The sequence below is a fragment of the Manacus vitellinus genome, unplaced genomic scaffold (genome assembly GCF_001715985.3).
Source record: "Manacus vitellinus isolate BGI_N305 unplaced genomic scaffold, ASM171598v3 scaffold_81_pilon, whole genome shotgun sequence".
NCBI lineage: Eukaryota > Metazoa > Chordata > Aves > Passeriformes > Pipridae > Manacus > Manacus vitellinus.
In genome coordinates this window covers 821,778-842,411 of record NW_021940822.1, presented here as the reverse complement: position 1 = coordinate 842,411, position 20,634 = coordinate 821,778, and the positions used below count along the sequence as shown (strand labels likewise).

Below are 20,634 nucleotides of genomic sequence, written 5' to 3'. Positions count from 1 at the left end.
TCTTTGGTGGGGGGGAATGACTGTTCAATGAAGGCTGACAATGCTGAACTCAGCTAGCACAAGGCCAAATTCCCAGCTCTACTCAGAGGTGGTAATAAGAATTTCTCATTGCTATTTACAGCCTTTAGCAAGGCATGTCATTTCTCAGAGCCTTCAAAGTGGGGCAGTGACCTTACTGCAGTATTGAAGGCTACTGTGAGCCAATATTACAAAACATAAAAGGCTATTCCTCTAGTTTGAGGTAGTTATTGACAATACAGCTACACATTTTTATCTTTTCTAAGGCAGAATTAGTGGGTAGACCTTCTAGATGTCCCCAGTCACAGATTCAGGCAACAACAAAGCACTGAACCCCACATTTAGGACCTCTACCAACTTGAAAATTAGTTTGAAATGTTCCCCTGTGAGCATAACTTAGCATATTTTAGACATTACTTGTAGCTTTTGGTGCTTTTAAGAGTTCTGCTGTTTCCAAGAACAAAGTTACTTTGTTTAGACCGTGTTTCAAAAATACTGCCATCATTTACAGATGTTTTAGCACAACTGTCTATGAAGGAGAAACTCGAAGTTTGATGAATAGGCAATGGTACAAGCCAAAGCTAGCTAAGGTAAAGGAAAATAGAGAATCACAGAATCACAGAATTGTTAGGGTTGGAAGAGACCTCTGGAGATCACTTAGTCCAACCCCCCTGCCAAGGTAAGGTCATTTAGAGCAGGTTACACAGGAACGTGTCCAGGCGGGTTTTGAAGGCGTCTAGAGAGGGAGACTCCACAACTTCCCTGGGCAGCCTGTTCAGTGCTCTGCCTTCCTCAGTGTAAAGAAGTTCTTCCTCATGTTGAGGAAGAATGAGTGTTTGCCAGCATGCTCTTAAAGCAAAGGCATCAGGAGAGTGTCTAAATTCAGCTTTGCAAAAAAACGTGAACCAATCTGACCAAATTGTAGGCTCTGGGGAAATTTCCATTTGTGCAGGGAGGGACAGACAAAAGCTGCAACCTGTATTTTCTGAGACGTTGGTAAGCACAGAGCATGTTTCGAGTTCTACATGTCAGTTCACTTGCACATGTATCATCCTTCTAAAACGAGTATATGTGCTCCAGACTAGAGCTGCAAGAGTACAGCAAGACTTTCCTTCAGCTGTGCCAGAAAGCTTTGGGATGGGGATAGAGGTTGTCTCCATTTTGGTGTCTAATCACAGAGGAAATTGAGATTCTCCATTTCCTCTCAAGAAGCAAGGACAATGAAGAGCAGTTTGAATGGCTTAAATATAAATAGGCTGTTCAGGGATAGGTCAGACAGAAAAGTGAAGGCTGTGGAGAAAGCAGGAAGCAAAGCGAAGAGAGGCAGGAAATGGGAGAGCAAAAGAACAGAGCAAGGTTGACCTGTGCAGGTCAACTACATTAAGTCTAATGAAAGGATAATGTATTGTCTGATGTAGGTTGGTGAAAATAACCTATCCACAGCCTGGAACTGAATTCAGAGTCCTGAATTTTTTTAGTCCTCTGCTCTTCACATTCCACTGCAAAACTCGCAGGGCCACTGTACCACAGCTAGTCAGCACAGAGAACGACTTAGTGCTACCACTACAAATCACTTGTACTTCAAAGTAGCAAGGCTTCTGCTGTGAGATTAGGGATTCAGATAGTGCTGGTATTCCAGGTTAAAAATGAAGACAATGACAAACACAGGATTTAAATTTTTTTTCAGCATCTTAAAAACCAAGCCCATCCAGCTTGCACAACAGATGAGACAGTTGTCCCGTGAAGAAATAAAACTCCTAACAATGATATAATTTTTAAAAGTATCCTAATAAATTTACACAGATGTTGTACCAGCTAGTTAATCATGGAATTTCTGACTTTTGAAGTAGCTGACATTCCAACCCTACACATTTGGACTTATTTTATTGTAATGTATTTTATTTATAGACTTGTCTGCAGTATTCTTGGGCACAGCAACTCAAAATCTAAGTTCTCACTAAAAAAATTACTCAGCCTGCTGCAACAGTTCAATCCTACCTAAAAATCCTTGGCAAGTTTAGTGCTCTGAAAATACCAGACAGTCTAAAAACCACTAGAGTGATAACAACCTTCTTGCAGTATCTTGCTAACATGTTGAATCATACCACTCCGCTGTTGCTTGCCAGAGGCCAGGATTAAGTAGACAAGTTATTGTACTACTACAGGAGGAGGAGGTCTGTTTGAGCCATTAAAGAAGCACAAAGCTGGAGCTACTCACCACTTTCCAACGATCTTTGACCACGTAATTGGCCGGAAGAATGTCGACCTGTTCCCCTCCACCACTCATGTTTGGTTCGTCCTTGATGACTGCTGCTAGGCACTGCATTTGCCAGCCAGAGAGTATTTTAGTAGCTCCCAATTTAAATGAGCCATTTATCTGGGGAAAAAAAGGGGCAGGGGGAACAAATGACAAAATTATTAGAGGTCGCAATATAAGTACATGCTACATTTCCACGGGTTTTGCATAGGACTAAAAGAGAACCAGTCTCTTAGGAAAGAAAAGGAACTCACCTCGCACACACCTGAGCTCACTCCATGCCCAACCTGACAGACACAACCATGCTTCAAGTCAGCAGCACACACTAAAAGGGTGACAGTTATCAGCTACACCGTGCTGCAGTCCAGTGCTCTCGGGCCTGACAGTCAACAACACATAGAGAACCTAATACCAAAATGCTGCAAGGGCTGTTATTGCTACCAGGCAAAAAGGTCTTGCTTTAGCAGAGCAGCTGCTACCTGGGCAGTTTTTATGGATTTCATTGGATGACATCCAACACAAATCGGAAAGGTTTGCCAGGTGTTGCATTCAATAATCCTAAAAGCATCTGAATAGGGTAGAAGGCCTTTACAGAGCCAGAATTACAGACACATCACTGTAATGAACAGCCAAGCATAGAAGATGGGGATTGTTAGAAAAGGCTGAAGCCATGTATATATTAGTCCTCCTCATAGCATACACATGGTGCTAAAGATGATCAAATTAAAATACAGAGAAATAACTTGTGCCTATGGTGTTTCTCTTCTACCTCATGCCCTTTTTTCCTGCTTTTATATGGAGCTCCAGCTAGCCTATGCTGAAATTAATTTTGTATTAAGTTTTTTGGTTATGTATCTTCTATAAAAATGACTTTCCAAAACACATTAACTCTGCTTTCCTGGAAGAAAATTAATTGAAAAAGGACTAATAAAAGATCTTCCTAAGATATTTTACTGGCTTTAGAAGTAGGCTGAATCTTTTACTAAGCATGGATCTTGGCAATTCTATTGTCCTTCCCCCAAAATAGGAAATATCTTCCTTCCTAAAAATGAGTGTCACTGTAGCACTCTGGTTGCAGACTTAAATTAGATTAACAACAGAAATACCAAATTTAAAAAAAGTACTAAAGCTGGTCATTCAACCCTTACACTTCTTTGGGCCTAAAAAAAAGGAAAAAGTCACCAGGTAATTTTGAGCTCAAGTAGAGAAAAGAACTCATTCCCTACAATAAAAGGACTCAGAGGGAAAGCTAGAAAGTGACCAGCATGTAGTATGCAAAAGGAAGCAGAAACAGAAGTATGTCAAAAGTGCAAGACATAAACAATGATCAAACAAAACATGAACAAAAGATCTCAAAGAGATCTTATACAAATCTTCACAAAAGAAGATTTCATTCTAGATATAGAAGATAACTACACGGAAAAAAATAGCAGCAGACTAAGTCAGTAAGAGGGCTGCTGAGAAATGTTCATGAAATCCAACATCTGCTAAAGGACAATCAAAATTATAGAAGAGAAATAGGAAAAATCTGAATATTAAAGAGATTCAGAAGAAAGGTAGTGCAAAATGTTCCAAATTCTCAGTGAAAGAGTCCTGCATCTGTGTGGGGCAGTTGCCCTTTCAATCACCAGGTATTGAAATAAGAAACTGGAAACAGAAAATACATGCTGTGCTTGGCAGCACAACATTTGTGCTTCTTCTTCCTAATGACCAAGTCAAATACCATTCCCAGGTTCTTTTATGTTCACCAGAACATCTGAACTGGTCTTCCCTAAGCTAGCAGTGTGCTCTGCATACACTGTGCACCCGACCTTCCTGCACATCACTGCAGGATGCACAGAAGAGAGAATCCCTGCAAAAATCTCTTCTAAGGCTGGCTTTTCTTCTGGTATTTAAAGAAAAGTAATTTAATTATAGACTGCCCCAAACTTTCAACATTATAAAAATATAAAAACTCCCAATATTAACACAAAGGCACAGAGGCAAGTATCCCCTCCCTAACCTTGAAAGTCTTTTCACATTACTTTAGGGATGCATGTGCATAATAAGATTTCAGTCTAGTGACTTCGGGTGGAAAGTAATCCCAAGGAATAATTTTAGAGGAGAGACAGAGCATGAAAGTCCACAAGCACTCAAAGCTAGGCAAGGTACAACTGCTTTCCCTCGTGCACTATTCCAGTTTCCTTTATCAATGTTTTAATATATGTGTACAAAGATAACATGTTTGTTATTTAAAGGAATAGCATGTATCTTCACTGGCTCTGAAACAGAACAAAATTTTCCCAGGCAGTACCATGAATAGCAGCTATTTGGCAATATGGAATTACAGAACTAAGTTTGCAGATATGCTCTGGTATAGCCAGAGTGATGTAGCCAAACAAAATGCCAATTTAATTACAGCCCAAGACGAATTTCAAGCTGTTTTACATCACAGTAGCAGCACAAAGCAGCATGAATCAAAACTTGTTCCTGAGGCAGTACTAATACTGCAGAAACATGCCCAGACCTACAGGCAAAGGGTTTACCAGAACAACACTGAAGCATTACCTACATCCATAGCAAGGTGTAACACATTAACCTAAAACTCCAGAAGCATCACAAAGAAAAGGTAAAAGAAGGGATGAAGTCACCTTTGTGCAGAAACCATCAGCATATTTAAATTGTGCTTTTAATTTATGCATTATTGTAATGCCTTTCAAATCAATAAAATATAGTGTAAATATTGTTTGACCAGCATCAGAGCCTGTAGCCAGCTCCATGCTAGAGCTGAATTTGCTAATAGAAGGGAAGTGGCAAGGGATGGTCAGTGGGGGAACGATAAGGCACTACCTCTCTTCCAGAATACATGGCAGAGAGCATCATTTCTACATATTAAATGTTAAGTGGTGTTACAGGGAATTAGAGGAGAGATGGAAGGATTATATCTCTCTTCAAATTCAGCAAAGCTGGACCAAAGCATATGAACTTTTACATATCTGCACCACTCTTCTTACCTTTAAAATGTGTCAACCATTGAATGCAAAGAGACATAATTTAAAATATAGTGACTGTGAAAACAAGAACTTTCAGATTGCCTTTTCCTGTAGCAAAAGTACAGGATGTCAAGAAATTTTTGCATTCCTGTCCCATGAAGACATGCAAGAGAGTTGAGCAACTCTAAGACACTGTAAAACTGCCTTCCTAGAAATAGCAAGTGAAGCAGAAATGAAAGCAGCTATGAGAAAGAAACTGTGACAACAGCAGGACCAAATCCTGTCTCTTGGCCAACCTGAGCATGAAGAAGTGTGAAATCAGCTCTTGCATACTGCTCTCTCTTTGAGCCAATTAGGGAGAATCTTTAGAGTTTTATAAATTTAGTCTTGGCCTTTACAATAAAGAAATCCAAAAAACCATGTTTACCAATTCACTGAAGGTTGTAAGAGCGTTCTGAGGAGTCACTTTATATGCTTTCCCTGCTCTTCTTCTCTTTCTTAGATATCCATTCTTGGCCAACTTAGGTCAGGATACCGGCCTTAGATGGACCTGTGGTATGACTCAGAACGGACAGGCTTGTGTTTTGATGAGGTACTTTCAGCAGGAGTGTATATATAATGCATATGTCTCTTTTATCCCTTCAAGGAGGTCAGAGACCAAAAAAGTAAATACACATAACCCAATTACCTATCTCATAAGGTTTTCTTTCATGCTAGCAAAATTTTAAACAGCTTTATTGGAAAAAAATATTTCCTAATTTTACAGGATTACAGCACTCTTAAAACTAAACTTAGAAATAACAAGCATGCCCCGTGGAAATTCCTAATTAATACATGAGATCTTTCCTATGTTAGCTTACTTCAGTCTTGAGGAGTGCTCAAAATACAGCCAAACTCACACAAACATCAAGTTGAAAACTCATCAGATGTGAGGTGGTTATTAAACAGCAGAACAAAGCTATGGAAGTCTGTCTCTCACCACCTAACTAAAGGTCCTGGATAATCTTAATGAATTAATCTCACTGTGGAAGAGTTACAATATCTCACTTTACTTGAGGACACATCCTTACCTCTGAAAGTCTACAAATTAGAACCATCAGAACAAGTGAAATTTACTTAGACTGCTGTAACCCATAACCACCTTAGGAGCATGATCCACCTTAAGAGCAGATCCCAGTGGTGCTATAGGAAGTTGACAAAAACTACAGCTTTTTTTGGGTGAGACAAACTGGACATCTGCAAAACCAAAAGAAGTAACCCCAGTAAACTGCAGTCTAGAAATCAGATCAATCTCCCTGTCCAATACTTGCATGGAAGAAACAACCAAAAAATAGTTGTAAATAGAATTTAAGCATAATTTAGGTGTTCCCAACATGAACTTTACTGGCATTAAGCCAAAACAAAACAGATGGGGTGGTGAATAAGACGAGAACACAACAAGTAGGACTGAGAGTGCTTAGAAGTAAGGAAAAAAAAAACACTGGAGTTTCCAAGTGCCACTACTCAGCAGCACTGGGGCTTAGTTAATGGCAGCAATAAGTGCATGTACCCAGGGTCCCTCACTGTTTTTCCAATGTCATTTGCTCTAACACACAATACCAACTATAAATATGAAATCACTCACATTGAAGCAAACAAAAAAACCCCTTAAATCTTTCTATAAATAAGTTGTACCATGCACTAGCATTCTGTCATTAGGGTACGAATGCATATGACAGTACAGGAAAGAAGTTGATTAAAAAAAATAATGTGCACTGGACTAACAGCCCCTCAGCCCTGGAATATACCAGATCTCCTGCTGAACTTGAAACAGCAATGAAAAACAACTCATACACTGTTAGGGTAGGTCTGACAACAAGAACTTGTAAGATTCTGAATTGTTCTTTGAAGACACATATGTTCCTTCATTGCCTGCCCCTGCTGTAGCAGACCCTGCTTGGAGAGCAGGCTCAATTCCTAGCAGCTGCACCTTGAAGTCTCCTCTGTGACATATTCTTCTCATAGCTATGCAAAGGCAATCAGCCTTAGAAATTCTGGGCTTGCTATTAACAGCATTTCATTTCAGTAAAAAACAAAACACCCGAAAGTGTTTTGTTGCAAGATGCTGGGACTGTTTTTCATCTTTGAAAGGTTTATGACCATTAAGGAGTGATGTAAGAAAAACAAAAACAAAAAAAAAAAGCTGCAAACAAGACAGACAGGTCCAGATTCTGTGCTAACACGAGGCTGCACTGAACAGAACATACATAAAATATATTAAATATGATAACAGACGAACCTTGACAGCATTATTATGACTAGCCAGTTGCACAGCCAGCTGAATGTATTATTGCCTGCACAGTGAACGTAACAGCATAGGACCTGAGGAAAACAAACCCCACAAACACACAATAACATACTGCCAGAGATTGTATTCACATACATCACAAAGCAGTCAGATACACCAGTAATTTCTGTGCCAAACCCACTTATCTACAGGGAGAAACAGCACAGCTAATTGTGACAACAAATCATTAGGAATGCACACCAGATAAGCACGCCTACACTACCAGCAGTTCACGTGATCCTAATCCTCTCCAGATACATCTCAGCAGTAAAGGTAAAAAAACGGGAGGCAGGAAAATTTGAGAGTAAAGTCTATTACCTTCCACCAATATCTTTCACAGAGTTGTTCCAAGTTTTGAAACAAGCAGAACATGAAACGCAACATGAGGAAATCCTTCTAATATCATAACCAACTTAACCTCCACTAATTTAACAGGCAAATATTATGGTTTGCTTACAATAAACATTTAACTGTAGTTCAAGCACATGTACCTGCAAAATCAATGTAGATCATTACTTGCAAAGCTTGATTAGTCTGCTGGTAGCCAAAACAAATGTATCTGAATAACAGCTAAAACTAAACAGAGGTTATACTTATGATATCAAACTCAATCTACACCTGACACCACCAGAAACACCACACAGAGGTAGGTTTTCATCACCTGATCCTGGACCAAAGCGTACAATTGATCCTTAGGTAATGCAAAATGTCCCTCTCAGACAAGTCCTCTCCCTTCTCCCCAAAGGGTGCTTTTGTGAGAAGCCTGTTATTCATCTTTCATGGCCATTTCAAGTCACTTTTCATAGCTGAGGTCAACAGTAACCTTCCTTGGAGAACAGTATTTTATCTTAAAAAAACTCAGGTATACAGCAAACTGATAAAATCTGTTGCTCAATGGTCTTGTTATAACCTATTATATTAGGTTATCAAAAAGCCCAAAGCCTGAAATCAATTATTTTAAATCTCCATTCCAGAGAAAACGGTGCTCATTGTACCTATTCAAAACATTTTATGATACATGCAGTCACCATAATTAAAAAGGATTAAATAAACTTGTCCAAAAGCTATTTAGAGTTTAGAAATATAACAGTAAGTTCCTGATTAGAGATTTGGCAATTTGATTCAAATTCTGGAAGACAGGGTTTTTTGCTGGGAAAATTCACGCCATAGATTTGCCATACAGACTTCATATTACCAAGCACTTTCATAATAAAAACTAGCATAAGTGGGGCAACTGCCACTTGCTGCACTGATATGTCATATCAAACTAAATAAGACTAAATGGGACAAATTTTTTTTCAGTTTTCAAGCCCAGTGCTGATCACAGCAGAGACTGTTTGTTATTACACAGAAGAGATTTCCTGAGACTGACAAAAACATGACAAATCATGCCAACTGTTAGTCACTTGAAACACCCCTCTACAGCCCTTCTGTAACCATTTTCCCATTTTTGTAAGGAACCCTTCCCCCTAGTTGGAGCACGGTCAGGGGAGCAGGTTCGACCTTCCTCTGCCGCTTGCATTTCTACAGTTTCATTCTCTGATCTTCAGTGTCACCCTTTTTTAGTTTGCAGACAGCTGGCTAAGGAAACTTTCCTGTCTGACCATTCAGGAGCCACTCTGGCCACTCACACCACTGAGCTTTGGTACCCTTACAGGTTGTGTTCCTCTTGTGTTCTTCATGCCCTCTTGGTCAATGGTGATATTTGGTCTGGGGTCTTGTCATGTCTTATCTGGATTCTACAGAGTTTCTAGATGAACCAGCCACCCAGCGCTGCAGGTCCCCATGCCCTTCGTTTGGCAAAGGGTCGGCACCAATTTGTGGCCCCTTGCCTGGGGCTCCAGACATTTACCCCCACCCTGGGCACAGTCTGCTGCTCACACTGAAGCTGCACACCAGTTACTTGCTTTGTTGCATTCCTCAACAGTCCTCCCTTTCTTTTAATTAAGCATATCTACCAATATAGTAAGAGGAAAAAGAAAAAACTTTTGAGGCATTTAACCACTGCCCTTCTACATTATTACAAGTAACACACTTAACAGAATTTAAACTAACAAGATTGCCCAAGGGCAGAGTACAAGGTTATAGATTCCCATCATAATCATGGCCAGTCTTCCCGAACGAAGATTTGAGAATGGTCTTTACCCTTTGAGCCTGCGCAGTAGATTTTTTAGGTGAGACCCAGTGTGCGCTGAACTGAGCCCACCCTTTAATCCTGAGGTTCATCTGCCGGGGCCGAGCGAGCTTGGACAGTGGCAGCAAGGTCCTCAGGACGTAGGTTTGTTTAGAGTGACCTTCTCTAAGATGGATGGCCTTACAGGGTTGACGAGCTCCATCTGCCCGGAGGAGTTCCCTGACTGGGAATCGAACCCGGGCCACGGTGGTGAGAGCACCACATCCTAACCACTAGACCACCAGGGGTCCTCAGATTCCCACGCACAAATACTTTAATTATTCCCAGCAGAAAATCATGAAGGATTCTCAGATGTCAGTCATTTATCGACTGGTTGATCATCACTACTGTTTGATGTGAGAATGGTGTATGCAATTTTCCTTACCTACATCTTTAACAGCAAACTAGGAACACAGTAAAAGAGTACATGGCCCTTCCCATTTAGGTTCTAATTTGGATTTTCAAGAGAATGCCTTAATTAACACTTCACCTTCAGGCTGTGTACCATGTACCTGTGTTTCAGGTGGTGTGGTTTGATACCACTGACCATACTTACTCTGCTTTTTGAACCCTTTCTGCATATATAAAACATACTGCGTCAAGTGTTCACATCTATCCAATAAGCTCGACTTCACTGGGATGTAAGTCCCCGGCACAGCTAAACGCCTTCCAAAGAGAGTTTGTGATTCTTTTTATGATGCTGCATAAATTCCTGGAGCCACCCATACCTTTTGTATTTGGTTAGCTATTGCTTCTGTCCCTCCCATTGGCTTTATCACGAAACCACCTAGCTACAGTTATTAAATATTTCTTGGGCAGAATCAGTTTTCACCCAATTGTCCCTATTCCATCATCATTTTGGGCTGCTTCCAACTTTTCCCACTGTCTTTTTTCTTCAGTTGAGCAGTCCTTCTCATATACAGTCCTGCAGTCTGTCAAATTTGTCCATTCCCTCTGGTCCCTGCCAGAGCCACAACAGCACATTGTCCCAGAGGCTGCCTGGCTGCAGCCTTTGCAGCTGCACCAGCGAGGGCAATTTCTACTGACCTGTAGTGCCTCTGGTGTGGGCTGGGCAATGCATTACAGCAATCTCTGCAGGTAACTGCAATTCTAGCAAATTGCATATTTCCTCTCCATTACATACTCTCTTCCCCTGCTGACGTTAAAAATCCCCATTCTTTCCATAAGACTCTTGCTTTTGGTAGTCCAAAGGCATACCAAGAGTCCATATAGATGTTGACTTATTTTCCTTTGAAAACTCTTGGTGCAGCGATGCCAAGGGGGGGCCTCTGAGGAAGGACCTCCAACAGAGGAATCCCTGGGATATTGTACCGTCATGGTCTGTGCACCTGTTTCAGTGGTGACATTCAGTCCCTTGCTGTTTACTGGCTCATGTAAAGTCAGTCTCTGGGTGACCAGCCACCCCCTGGCCGGCACAGCAAGTCCCCGTGCCCTTTGTCAGGCAAAGGGTTGGTGCCAATCCACGGCCCCTTGCCGGGGGCTCCCATCATCTCCCCTCACGCCAGGTACAACCTGCAGCTCACACTGCAGCTACATAACAAAATGCCTGCACTAGATGTGTTCTTCAACACTGATGACTTGCCCAAAGGTGATACCATCACAGCTGGTTTGCTTTTTCTTCTGTCCTCGGGAAATCCCAGTGCATTCTCAATCATACTCAATGGTTCCCTGAGCTTTTTTTCCTCAAAGACAAAAGGCCCCAGAGGCATAAAACTTGGTTTTAGATAGGAAGTTCAAATTTCATTGTTATTTGACAATCTACTGTTCTAGAGGAATTTGTTCCCTTTATAGTTAATAGTTAAAGACAATATTAAGAAAAAGAACAATAATATCAAGACGGATAATGGCCTTCACCTGCTTCTCTCCATGCCAGAACATCCTAGAAAAACTGTTGTATATGCAAGCATGGTCTGTTTAATTTCTTTCTGCACCACTGCATGATTCAGTTTCCAAGGAGAAGGGGTGTTACTAAGATTATGGGAGAGTTTTACAAGCTGGTCTGGACTGCCTCTATATAAGCCATTTCCACATATGTCAATGATGCCATCTAGTTCACAACAGTCAGTATCCACTTACACACTCCCAGAACACGCAAATAATCGTTTCCCCTCCATAAGTTCTCTTATCCGTTAAGTAGCTCTATGACCTAGGTACGTGTCCTCTCATTCCGCAATTAGATTTTACACCAGCTTGTTGTGTCATGGAAAAAAAAAACCTAACAAGCAACAAAATCCCCCAGAGCAATTAAGCAAACAAAAAACAGCCCAAAAAAACCCCCAACAAAACTTTAAAATGTGTTCTTCAGGACAGATCCATTGTAATAAACCATATTTGTACTTTGATACTTAATTTGACAGTGTTATGCCAGGTTTTTACGTATTACAGAACACATACGCTCAGAATTTGTTCCTTTGAAAAAACATAATAAACCTTATGCCATATTTCAATGTGAAAATAATTTTCAACTCATAGCTGTAATAAAGTAGTGGAAAACTAAATTTTGTACATGAGTTGGCCAATGGTCATAGCAATTTTTCAAATCTATCTCAGCCTGCAGTGAGTAATTGTGCATTCTGTCCTCAGCTTGCCAGAGTAAGCTGGCTACTGTTGGATACTTCTAATAATAAATACTCCACAGATAGAACAATTACTGGTTCAAGTCCAGCCTGGGATGTTTGGAGGGGGAAAAAAGTATATCATTTCATCCCAATCAGAAACACAGGTAGCAAGGTTAAAGAAAATCTGTTTTGCAAAAGAAGCAACAAGCACACTAGAAATATCAGCTTCTGAGTTGCCACCAGATTTGAAAATATGCTTCAGGACCTACGCAGGTCAGATAGCCCTGAGCCCTAGAAACCAAATGCCTCCTGTCATTTACCTCAGAACAACTGTCACAAGAGTGAGAAAATACTTGACTACCTGCCCTTTGCATTTCCACCTTTTACATTTTCTTTTTTGTCCTGTTAGCTTAATAGACAAAGCCCCATAAACCTCATCTCTGCTTGAGAAGCAACCACTCCTGATTCTTTATGGACATGCAGAACAACAGAAAGAAAAAGTGCATCTTCAACAAAAAGCTTCTTAATACAACCAAACTCACGTTCAGACATCTATGAATAAGTCATACAGGTCATGCATACAGAGCAGAGCATTGCTGCAGAGAGAAGCAGAAAAAAAGGGAGGCAATTTTGTCCTTGCCTACTGGTGAGAGACAGTAGAGCCCAATAAGGGGCCAGCATCCATGCCTCATGGTCACTAAAAATCCTGGAGCACAGAAAAAGGCTGAAAGGTGCCTTCCAGCCACCTGAAAACTAAACTGTTTAAAATGAATGTATCTTAGCCAACAGAAACACTGAAAAGTCAGGGAATGTAGTGTAGAAGTATCTCCCTATGATAAAAATTTAAGAAACTGAAGGGCTCTGCCATTCTAGCTCATCTTCTGCCAGAAGCTGCAGCCTGACAACTGCAAATTAGTTTTTCATGAGTGTTTTCTTTAAGGACAGGACCTAGAACAAGGGAGATGGTGAATTCTAGATCTCTTGCTCTTTTCAGACCAAGGTGGGGCACCTTTAAGAAGGCATGCTTTAGGTACTGCAAACTTCACTAAAAGCAAAAAACAACAAGAACAACAACAACAAAACCAAAAGTCACATTTTAGACACTAATGAATGAAAGTTGAGAATCAATGATAGCACTGTTACACCACATCACCTACATTTCTTCCCCCATAAATCTTACAAACAGACACTGATCCTGGATCCACAACTTCAGGTTCCTGGTTAGTCAATCTAAAAACCTGCCTGCAATGGACAGACAAGAAAGATGGATTAGAGAAAAGATAAGAAAGAAGATGCCAATGATTTTTGCTTGCTGTTTATTTTAAAGAGCTCTGCAGAGGATCTGGAAAATCAGTGTCTTCCACAACAGAAAACTGAAAATTAAAAAGTAAACTGAGTGGCTGGCAGAGGGGAGAAGTCCTGATTTACAGACCTATTAGAAAAGGCTAGGTGCTTTTAGGAAGACTCAACAAGCACATAGATACGTCCATCTCACTAATAACAATGTTTTTGGACAGGTATGGTATGAAAACAAAGGCCTTGAAAATTAAGATGTCCCATGATTAAAATAAAGTTCCTCTAGAACTAATAAGTAGCTAAAAGAGAGGAAAACACAGGAATGCAGAGCTAGGCTTCTCAACAGAGTGCTGTTACCAGTGGAATGACACAGCTTGTGTACATAGAAAATTATTCAGGCCAACAAATAAAAAGGCTGAAAAACTGCAGACTGCAACACCAAGAAGGGTGTAAGTAGGGCAAACAAGTTGTACGTGTCTTCTTAGCCTTTCCTTAAGCATCGTCTCTTGGTCACTGGTAGGGAAAGGACTGGAGCAATCCAGAGTTTTGGCCTGAGCAGTTGAATTTATGATCCTATAATCAAAACCTTTTCACTAGACATCAGTGTCTCCTCATCCTTCTGCAGTCTTTTCAGACCCAGCTGGTAGGCCACTGAAACTTTCAACACAGCCTCCCTCCGGGCTGACTGTGAGCCTCAGAACATCCACTGTTACACGGACAGTGAGGAGTCCACTTCCATCTGTCGTGGCTGACACTAGATCTCTTTCATGAGGCTGGGATGCCCCGTTTCTTCAAAGAGGAAAGCTGCACCCACAGGCATTCTCTCTGCTCCCCATTGTACCTATCTGGCTTGTGTCAGCCCATGATCCACAGTTTGTTCCTTTCATATTGTTCACCAAATTAAAGATGACACAGCCTGACACCAAAAGGAAAGCGTTTCCAAACACAGCTTATTTGATTAGATCTACAGTCCATCACGCTGTCAACATCTTCCTTCTCAGCTACAGAAAAGATCCTTTCCCATGTATGCAGCTCTGGAGTAGTGGAGAAGGCCTAATGGAAAACAGTGCAGAACTGGGTAAGACCAAAAGGGATTAAGAGATTGTGAAACAGATGAAAAAAGTTACTGTAGCAGTTTTATTTTTCCCCATCAAGTCTATTGCTGTATCTGTCGGTCTCCAAAAAACCAGAAGAGGCTATGTGAAAAAAACTATTGACACATTGAGTTCCAAGTCACATTGTTATTGCTTTATTATTTTCCATATTTTATGGGATACCTGTCATGGGTCTCAACAGTGTGATACACAGGTTGTATGTGGACACTGTTGTGGAGAAGATCAAGAGCTGGCCTGAACAACAAAAAGATCTATTACTGTCCAGTTTGTGGCTGGGGAGGCTCCTACAGGCAAGGGAATCTCAATTTGGGTTCAGACACACGGTGTAAAAATCCCATCATTTCCCTCACCTTCCACCTCTCCTCCTTAGTGCTTCAATAAATATCCAACAGATTCTCCCATTCTTTTTCTGCCCTAGGGAGGGAGGCCTCATAGCTGGCCTTCCTTATTCCTCCCTCCCAAAGCAATCTTAACACGTATTCCAACTGGACAGTGTCCCACAGTGACATGTAAGGGGATTTCATAAAGTTTCAGAGGAATACCCACTTTTTGGTTATTTTTGACAGAAGGAGGGAAGCACTAGTCATGTCCATTCTGTATCTTGTTCAGTAAACTAGCAGAGCTAAAACAGCCTTTTAGCAAATGCTTCTACAATCCCTCCAGCAAATATTGGGCTGTGCCTTCCAATGTTCAAAGTAGAAGATACCAAGAAGGCCAACACACCCTTAAAAATGAGGGAACAGTTTACAAAGCCCTTGAGGACTTTAAAAGCCCTTATTGCCCTATATGGCCCTATTTTCTGTCCCCTGCTCTGTTTTCAGAGTGAATCGATGTTACTGAAAGGTCACTGTGGAGCTCTGGCAAACAAATCTCATCTGGGAGCTCCCCAGGACAAAGAGCCATTCCCAAAGTGTTTTTCTGGACCCTGCACATGTAACAATTGCTTCCACTGGAGAAGAGCTTTGTGCTGCCTTTTACAGTGTAGAGATACACTTGCTTTCACTAATAAACATCGGGGTTGGAGTGGAGAGGGAAGAGGAAGGAAATTCACACATTGGCCACCAGCACCACTTCATTAGCACCAACCCTGGGGGCTGATGAAATAGATTTCTTAACACCACAGACACTCCTTTCTGGAGGAAAGGTCACTCCTTTCTGGAGGACCAAGAGCATTGATGGGCATCTGACTTTCCTCTTGATGACTATTCTAAGAAAAAAAGGCTAGGCAGGTGTCCCCATGTCCCCAAGACTGATCCCTGATAAAAGTGTCCTACAAGGGAATTCCAGTGTTTTTATTTGCCAGTCAGAGAAGAGGAATTTTGCCTATTCCTTAAGGAATGAGATTATCATAAAGCACGTAAAAGCACACAGAATAGAAAAGTACCAGCAGTGGACACCACATACACCATTCATGAGCATTGCATCTCCAAAATTTCTAATCCCACATATATCAGCATGAGGATGCTCCTTATGAGTTGGATGATCACTGGCACACAAAGGAAAAAAAGCCAAAACATTAACACATTGTTCCTATTCTACCTCTCTTATACTGAGAGCGGGTCTCAAAAGAAGGTGACACACTGAAATGTGGTGAGTAACTACTAGTGAGACAGTCCTGATGCTCTTTAGTCAGAGCACCTCTACAGGCACAGCATTTACAAGCATTAATGCTGTGGGAGCACTAGCACATCCTGTTGCACACACAACATAAGGTCCTTGGGCTCAAAATCTCTGTTGTGACTCAGAGAAATTTGTTGCTAAAAGGCAGCATTTTCAGTGACAGTAAAAGGAATGTAAAGAAATCCACATGAAATGGTAAAATTAGAAAGCTTTTCCCTCTATCAATCAAATTGTCTGTACTCCCTCCTTGCAAGCCTAAGGAAATTCAAAAATATAGGAAAAACATATTAATATAGAGCTGGTTTGGACTGTTCAGAAACATGATACCAACAGGTTTTGAAGTCCCTACCCCCCCCAGAAATCACAGTGGGCCTTGAATTTGGCATGCAAATAGCTCAGCAACGCTGTCTGAGCAGCAATGTCACTCCATCGCTTCACACAGCATTCTGGTTCCCTGTTAAATACAAGATGTGCTTCAAGGTCATGGTGTTCATCTTGAGAGTTCTCTGTGGGTCCGACCCAGGTTACCGGACACCTCCTCTCCCAGAATGCAGGGAAAGCAGAATGACTAGGGACACATTCAGCAATGCCAACTTGGGCACCACGAGCAGTAAGGACACAATGGCAGGAGCCTTCGAGCCCCAAGGCTGCAGCAGACACGGAGATTACACACAAGAGCACCACGTCCCACCTCGCGAGAGAGAAGAAACTCATCCTCCTGCCTCAACCCTGAGCACCAGGGAGTTATCCCAGCGTAACGCGATGGAAACGCTCCCTCCCCAGAGACCTCTACGGAACGGTCTGGCTTTCCACATGCAGCCGAACAGGCACCCGGTGGCCCCGGGAAGGATGCTGTGCCAAGCCTCGGGCGGCACGTGGCCCCCCCTCCCGAGGTCGCTGACACCCTCCGTGGGTTTCCCTGGAGCCCGGCCCGGCAGAAGGCCGCGGGTGCCCTCGAACTCGGCCCCCGCTCGGCACCACCCGGCGGGGCCGCTCCCCCGGCAGAGCCTCTCATTGGCGCGGGGCGCCCCGCTCGGCGCCGCACGGCACAGCGGGGCACGGCCGCGCCCCACCGTGGGACGCGCCGGGCACCGCAGGACCTCTGGCCCGGGCAGGGGGCGCCGGTGAAGGGGCGGCGGGTGAGGGACAAGCCATTGAGGGGTGGCACCGCCCGGACCCCGCCTGACCCTCACCTCGGGCCATCCGCCTCCCCCCGCCGAGGAGGTGGGCCAGACGTCCGCCCCTGCACTTGCAGCTGCCGGCACCCGCCGCTCTGCGACAGATGGTTCTCGCCCACCCGCCCTGCCCGCCTTCTCATTGGTGGCCACGCCCGTCACTCCGCTTACTGGCCCGCGCCCGCTCCGCGGCACGCTGGAACGCGAAGTCCCGCATGCGCGGACCCTCTCTCTTTGCCAGGGGACGCCGGTGGGGGCGGTGAACTACATCCTCCACAGTGCCCCGCGCAGCAGCCGCGGCGCGGCCGCGGCCCGGTGCGGTCCTCGGCCCCGCAGCTCCCCGGCCCGCCGGCGGACGGGCCCTTCCGCTCCCTCTTCCCACGCCCGTGCCTGCTGCGGCCCGGCTCGGCCCGGCTCACCTGCCCCCGCCGCCGCCGGCGCCTTCCGACTGCGGCAGGCGCAGGCAGCCCATGCGCGAGCCGCGCCCAGCTCAGTGCGGCTCGTCGGGCGCGTGCCGCCGGCCGCGGTGGCGGGCCTGCGGCTGCGGCTGTGGGACGGGCCGGCCCGGGCGCATGCCTCCCCCTCGGTAGCCGCGGCGGCGCGGCGGCGATTGCCCACAATGCACCGCGCGCCGCACCGACAGCATCAGCCTGACAGTCACCCGCGGGCGCCTCCCCGGCCGGGCCCGCCCGGCCCGCCCCGCGCGCCTCCGGCAGCCGGCACGGGGCACCGCGCTGGCGGCAACAAGGGGCTGGGCACTGGCAGCGCATCGGGACACCGGGTGCTGGGCAGCGCACCGGTGTGGTACGGGGCTGTGCCCAGCCCTGGGACCGGGAACGGGACCGGCACGACGCTGCCCCGCCCTAGAATCAAGAACGGCACCGGCACTGCCGGCGAGATAACGGGCACTGCCGGGACGAAGACTGGTGCTCGTCTCTGCGCTGCTGGGATCATCACTGGCATCACCAACGTGCCCCTGGACACTGCACTGCCTGGGGACTGGGACCAGCACTGGCACTATCTGCACAGGGCCGGGTGACTGCACTTTTGGGACCAAGACCAGAGTCAGCATATCTCTCTGGGGCTGGATTGCATTGCACTGAGACTGGTGGAGTCAGCCCTAGCAGTGCTGGTCTGCAGTTTTTTACCCCAGTGCTCTGGGGCCAGGGCCAGCAAGGGACTGGTGCACTACAGTGCATCACAAATAGCAGGACCACCATGGTCTGGGCTGGACACAGTACTGGGACCAGGACCAGCACTACCAGCATTGGCCCGGACACTGCGCCATCAGGATCATCAGTGTTCCCCATCTGCACTGGGCCAGACCTTGCCCTACCAGGGCTGGGAACAGGTCCAGCAGCAGTGCTACCAAAACTGCACCACACAGAGAAATGGCTCCCACAAGTGAGCCTCTCCCTGCATGCAGCCAAGAAGTATGCTTGTTCCTGTTCCCCCACCTTGAGATGCACAGCTCCAGAGGTGCACCCTGCTCCAGAGATGTGCCATTCTCCATGCTCCAGCTCACTGCCACTCATGGTGTACTTGAAGCATATGCTGTGCCCTGTGCATGGCTGTGCTTTCTTATTCCCTTTCAACCCATATGTGCATGGCAAATCATCTATATGCCCAACTGGACTTCATACCTATGCCCCAAATTGTGGATGTGCATGGCCCATGCGCAAAACACACTGCAAGGGACGCTGCTCCTAGACCCTCTCTGAAGACTTGCAGCACAGCAGTGTTTTTTCCCTGCCCCCACCAGAGTGACCCAACCCGATGCTGATCCGCAGATGAAAGTTCCCATCTGATCTCATGCATGAGATGTCACACCAGCTTCCACAGGGCTGCAGTGCTCCCCAATACCTTGTAGGACGTATCTTCTAGCCAGGACTCTTCCCCTCACCAAAGCAGTCCCTTGAGGCCAGGGTGGTAACGGAGGGGATACGTTGTGAAGATTGACATACCTGTGGGCGTGCTTGTGCAAAGGCAGATCCACCACAACTATGGCCAACCCCAGCCACTCAGACCCGGGAGAACAGGGCTACCAGGGCCCCATGATGTTCCTGCACTGACTGGAGGTGGCCCTGGGCCTCCTGCATTGAGGGCTTGCTCAATGGAAGCATTCTGCAGAGACTCCAGGGAATCTCCACCCCTGTAGCAGCTCATCCTCCAGGTCCCAGGGTGTAACACAACCCTTCACTGGCAGCTGCACCCTCGTACCCAGGTGCCTGTCACTCCAGGTGTATGATTGAGAGATAATTGGAAGTTGCCATGTGAGCTCCCTGTGCTGCAAGTCAAGACCCTATCACTTGTATTCCCAAGCACTGGCTCATGCTCCTCGGTTTGAGAAGCAAGGGAAGCAGGCAAAACAAAAGGAGTTACAGGAGCTGTCCTCCCCCAAAAGGCCATCTTACATGCTTCTTGGTGCCCTTCAGACCTCTATGCTGATGGAGCACCAAGAACACACCCAGTGGCAGAGTTGGATTGAAAGAGATTATCATGGTCCTGAGGGCACTAATAAACCTTAATGGCCCCTACCCGCCTCACCAAGAGCTCTGCCCACACCCTACCCAGTGGGCTCATGAGCTCCATTTCACTTTAGTCTTCAGTCCGTGTCTGAGAAATGCTGTACTGATCTCCAGCTCAGCCATATCTGTACCTGTCCATGGACCTGGACCTGCAGATAGACATCCTGGATTGATCTTGAAACTGTCTTGTCATTATAGGCCTGTCTAGGAATCACTGGTAAGTGTCTGAGCCAGGCTACCATCACTGGACCTGATCCACTAATTGACTACTTGGCTTGATCTCACACCTCTCTCATCACCACAAACTTGCCTGTGACTTGAGCTTTTGGTTGAACCTTTCTGCCACCATTGCATCCACCTGGGCCCTGGCTGGGGAAAGCCTTGCCTTGGTGGCAGAGCTAACTTCAGAATTAGGACAGGGACTTGTCCAGGCCTGTTTGGAAGACCTCCAGGGGTGAAGAGACTTCACTCTACGCTACCTGTGTCCCTCCACCCCTCTCCTTGGAAAGTGGTTTTTCTTTCAGTCACATTTATGTTGCAACCTGTGTCTCTGATCTTAATTGAAATGAGAAGGC

At 44.9% G+C, this 20,634-nt stretch overlaps 1 protein-coding gene across 1 annotated transcript in view; it reads right to left on the bottom strand.

The window, feature by feature from the left end:
* The window catches only part of TTBK1 (tau tubulin kinase 1), an 89,987-nt gene extending 87,414 nt beyond the window's left edge, over nucleotides 1–2,573 (bottom strand). The window contains exons 1-2 of the mRNA XM_018085491.3: nucleotides 2,530–2,573; nucleotides 2,237–2,395 (exon numbers count right to left, since the gene is read on the bottom strand). Coding sequence (XP_017940980.1) covers nucleotides 2,237–2,344 — 108 coding nt within the window. The 5' untranslated portion in view covers nucleotides 2,345–2,395; nucleotides 2,530–2,573. The remainder of the gene's footprint in view (nucleotides 1–2,236; nucleotides 2,396–2,529) is intronic.
* Nucleotides 2,574–20,634: the final 18,061 nt, after the last annotated feature.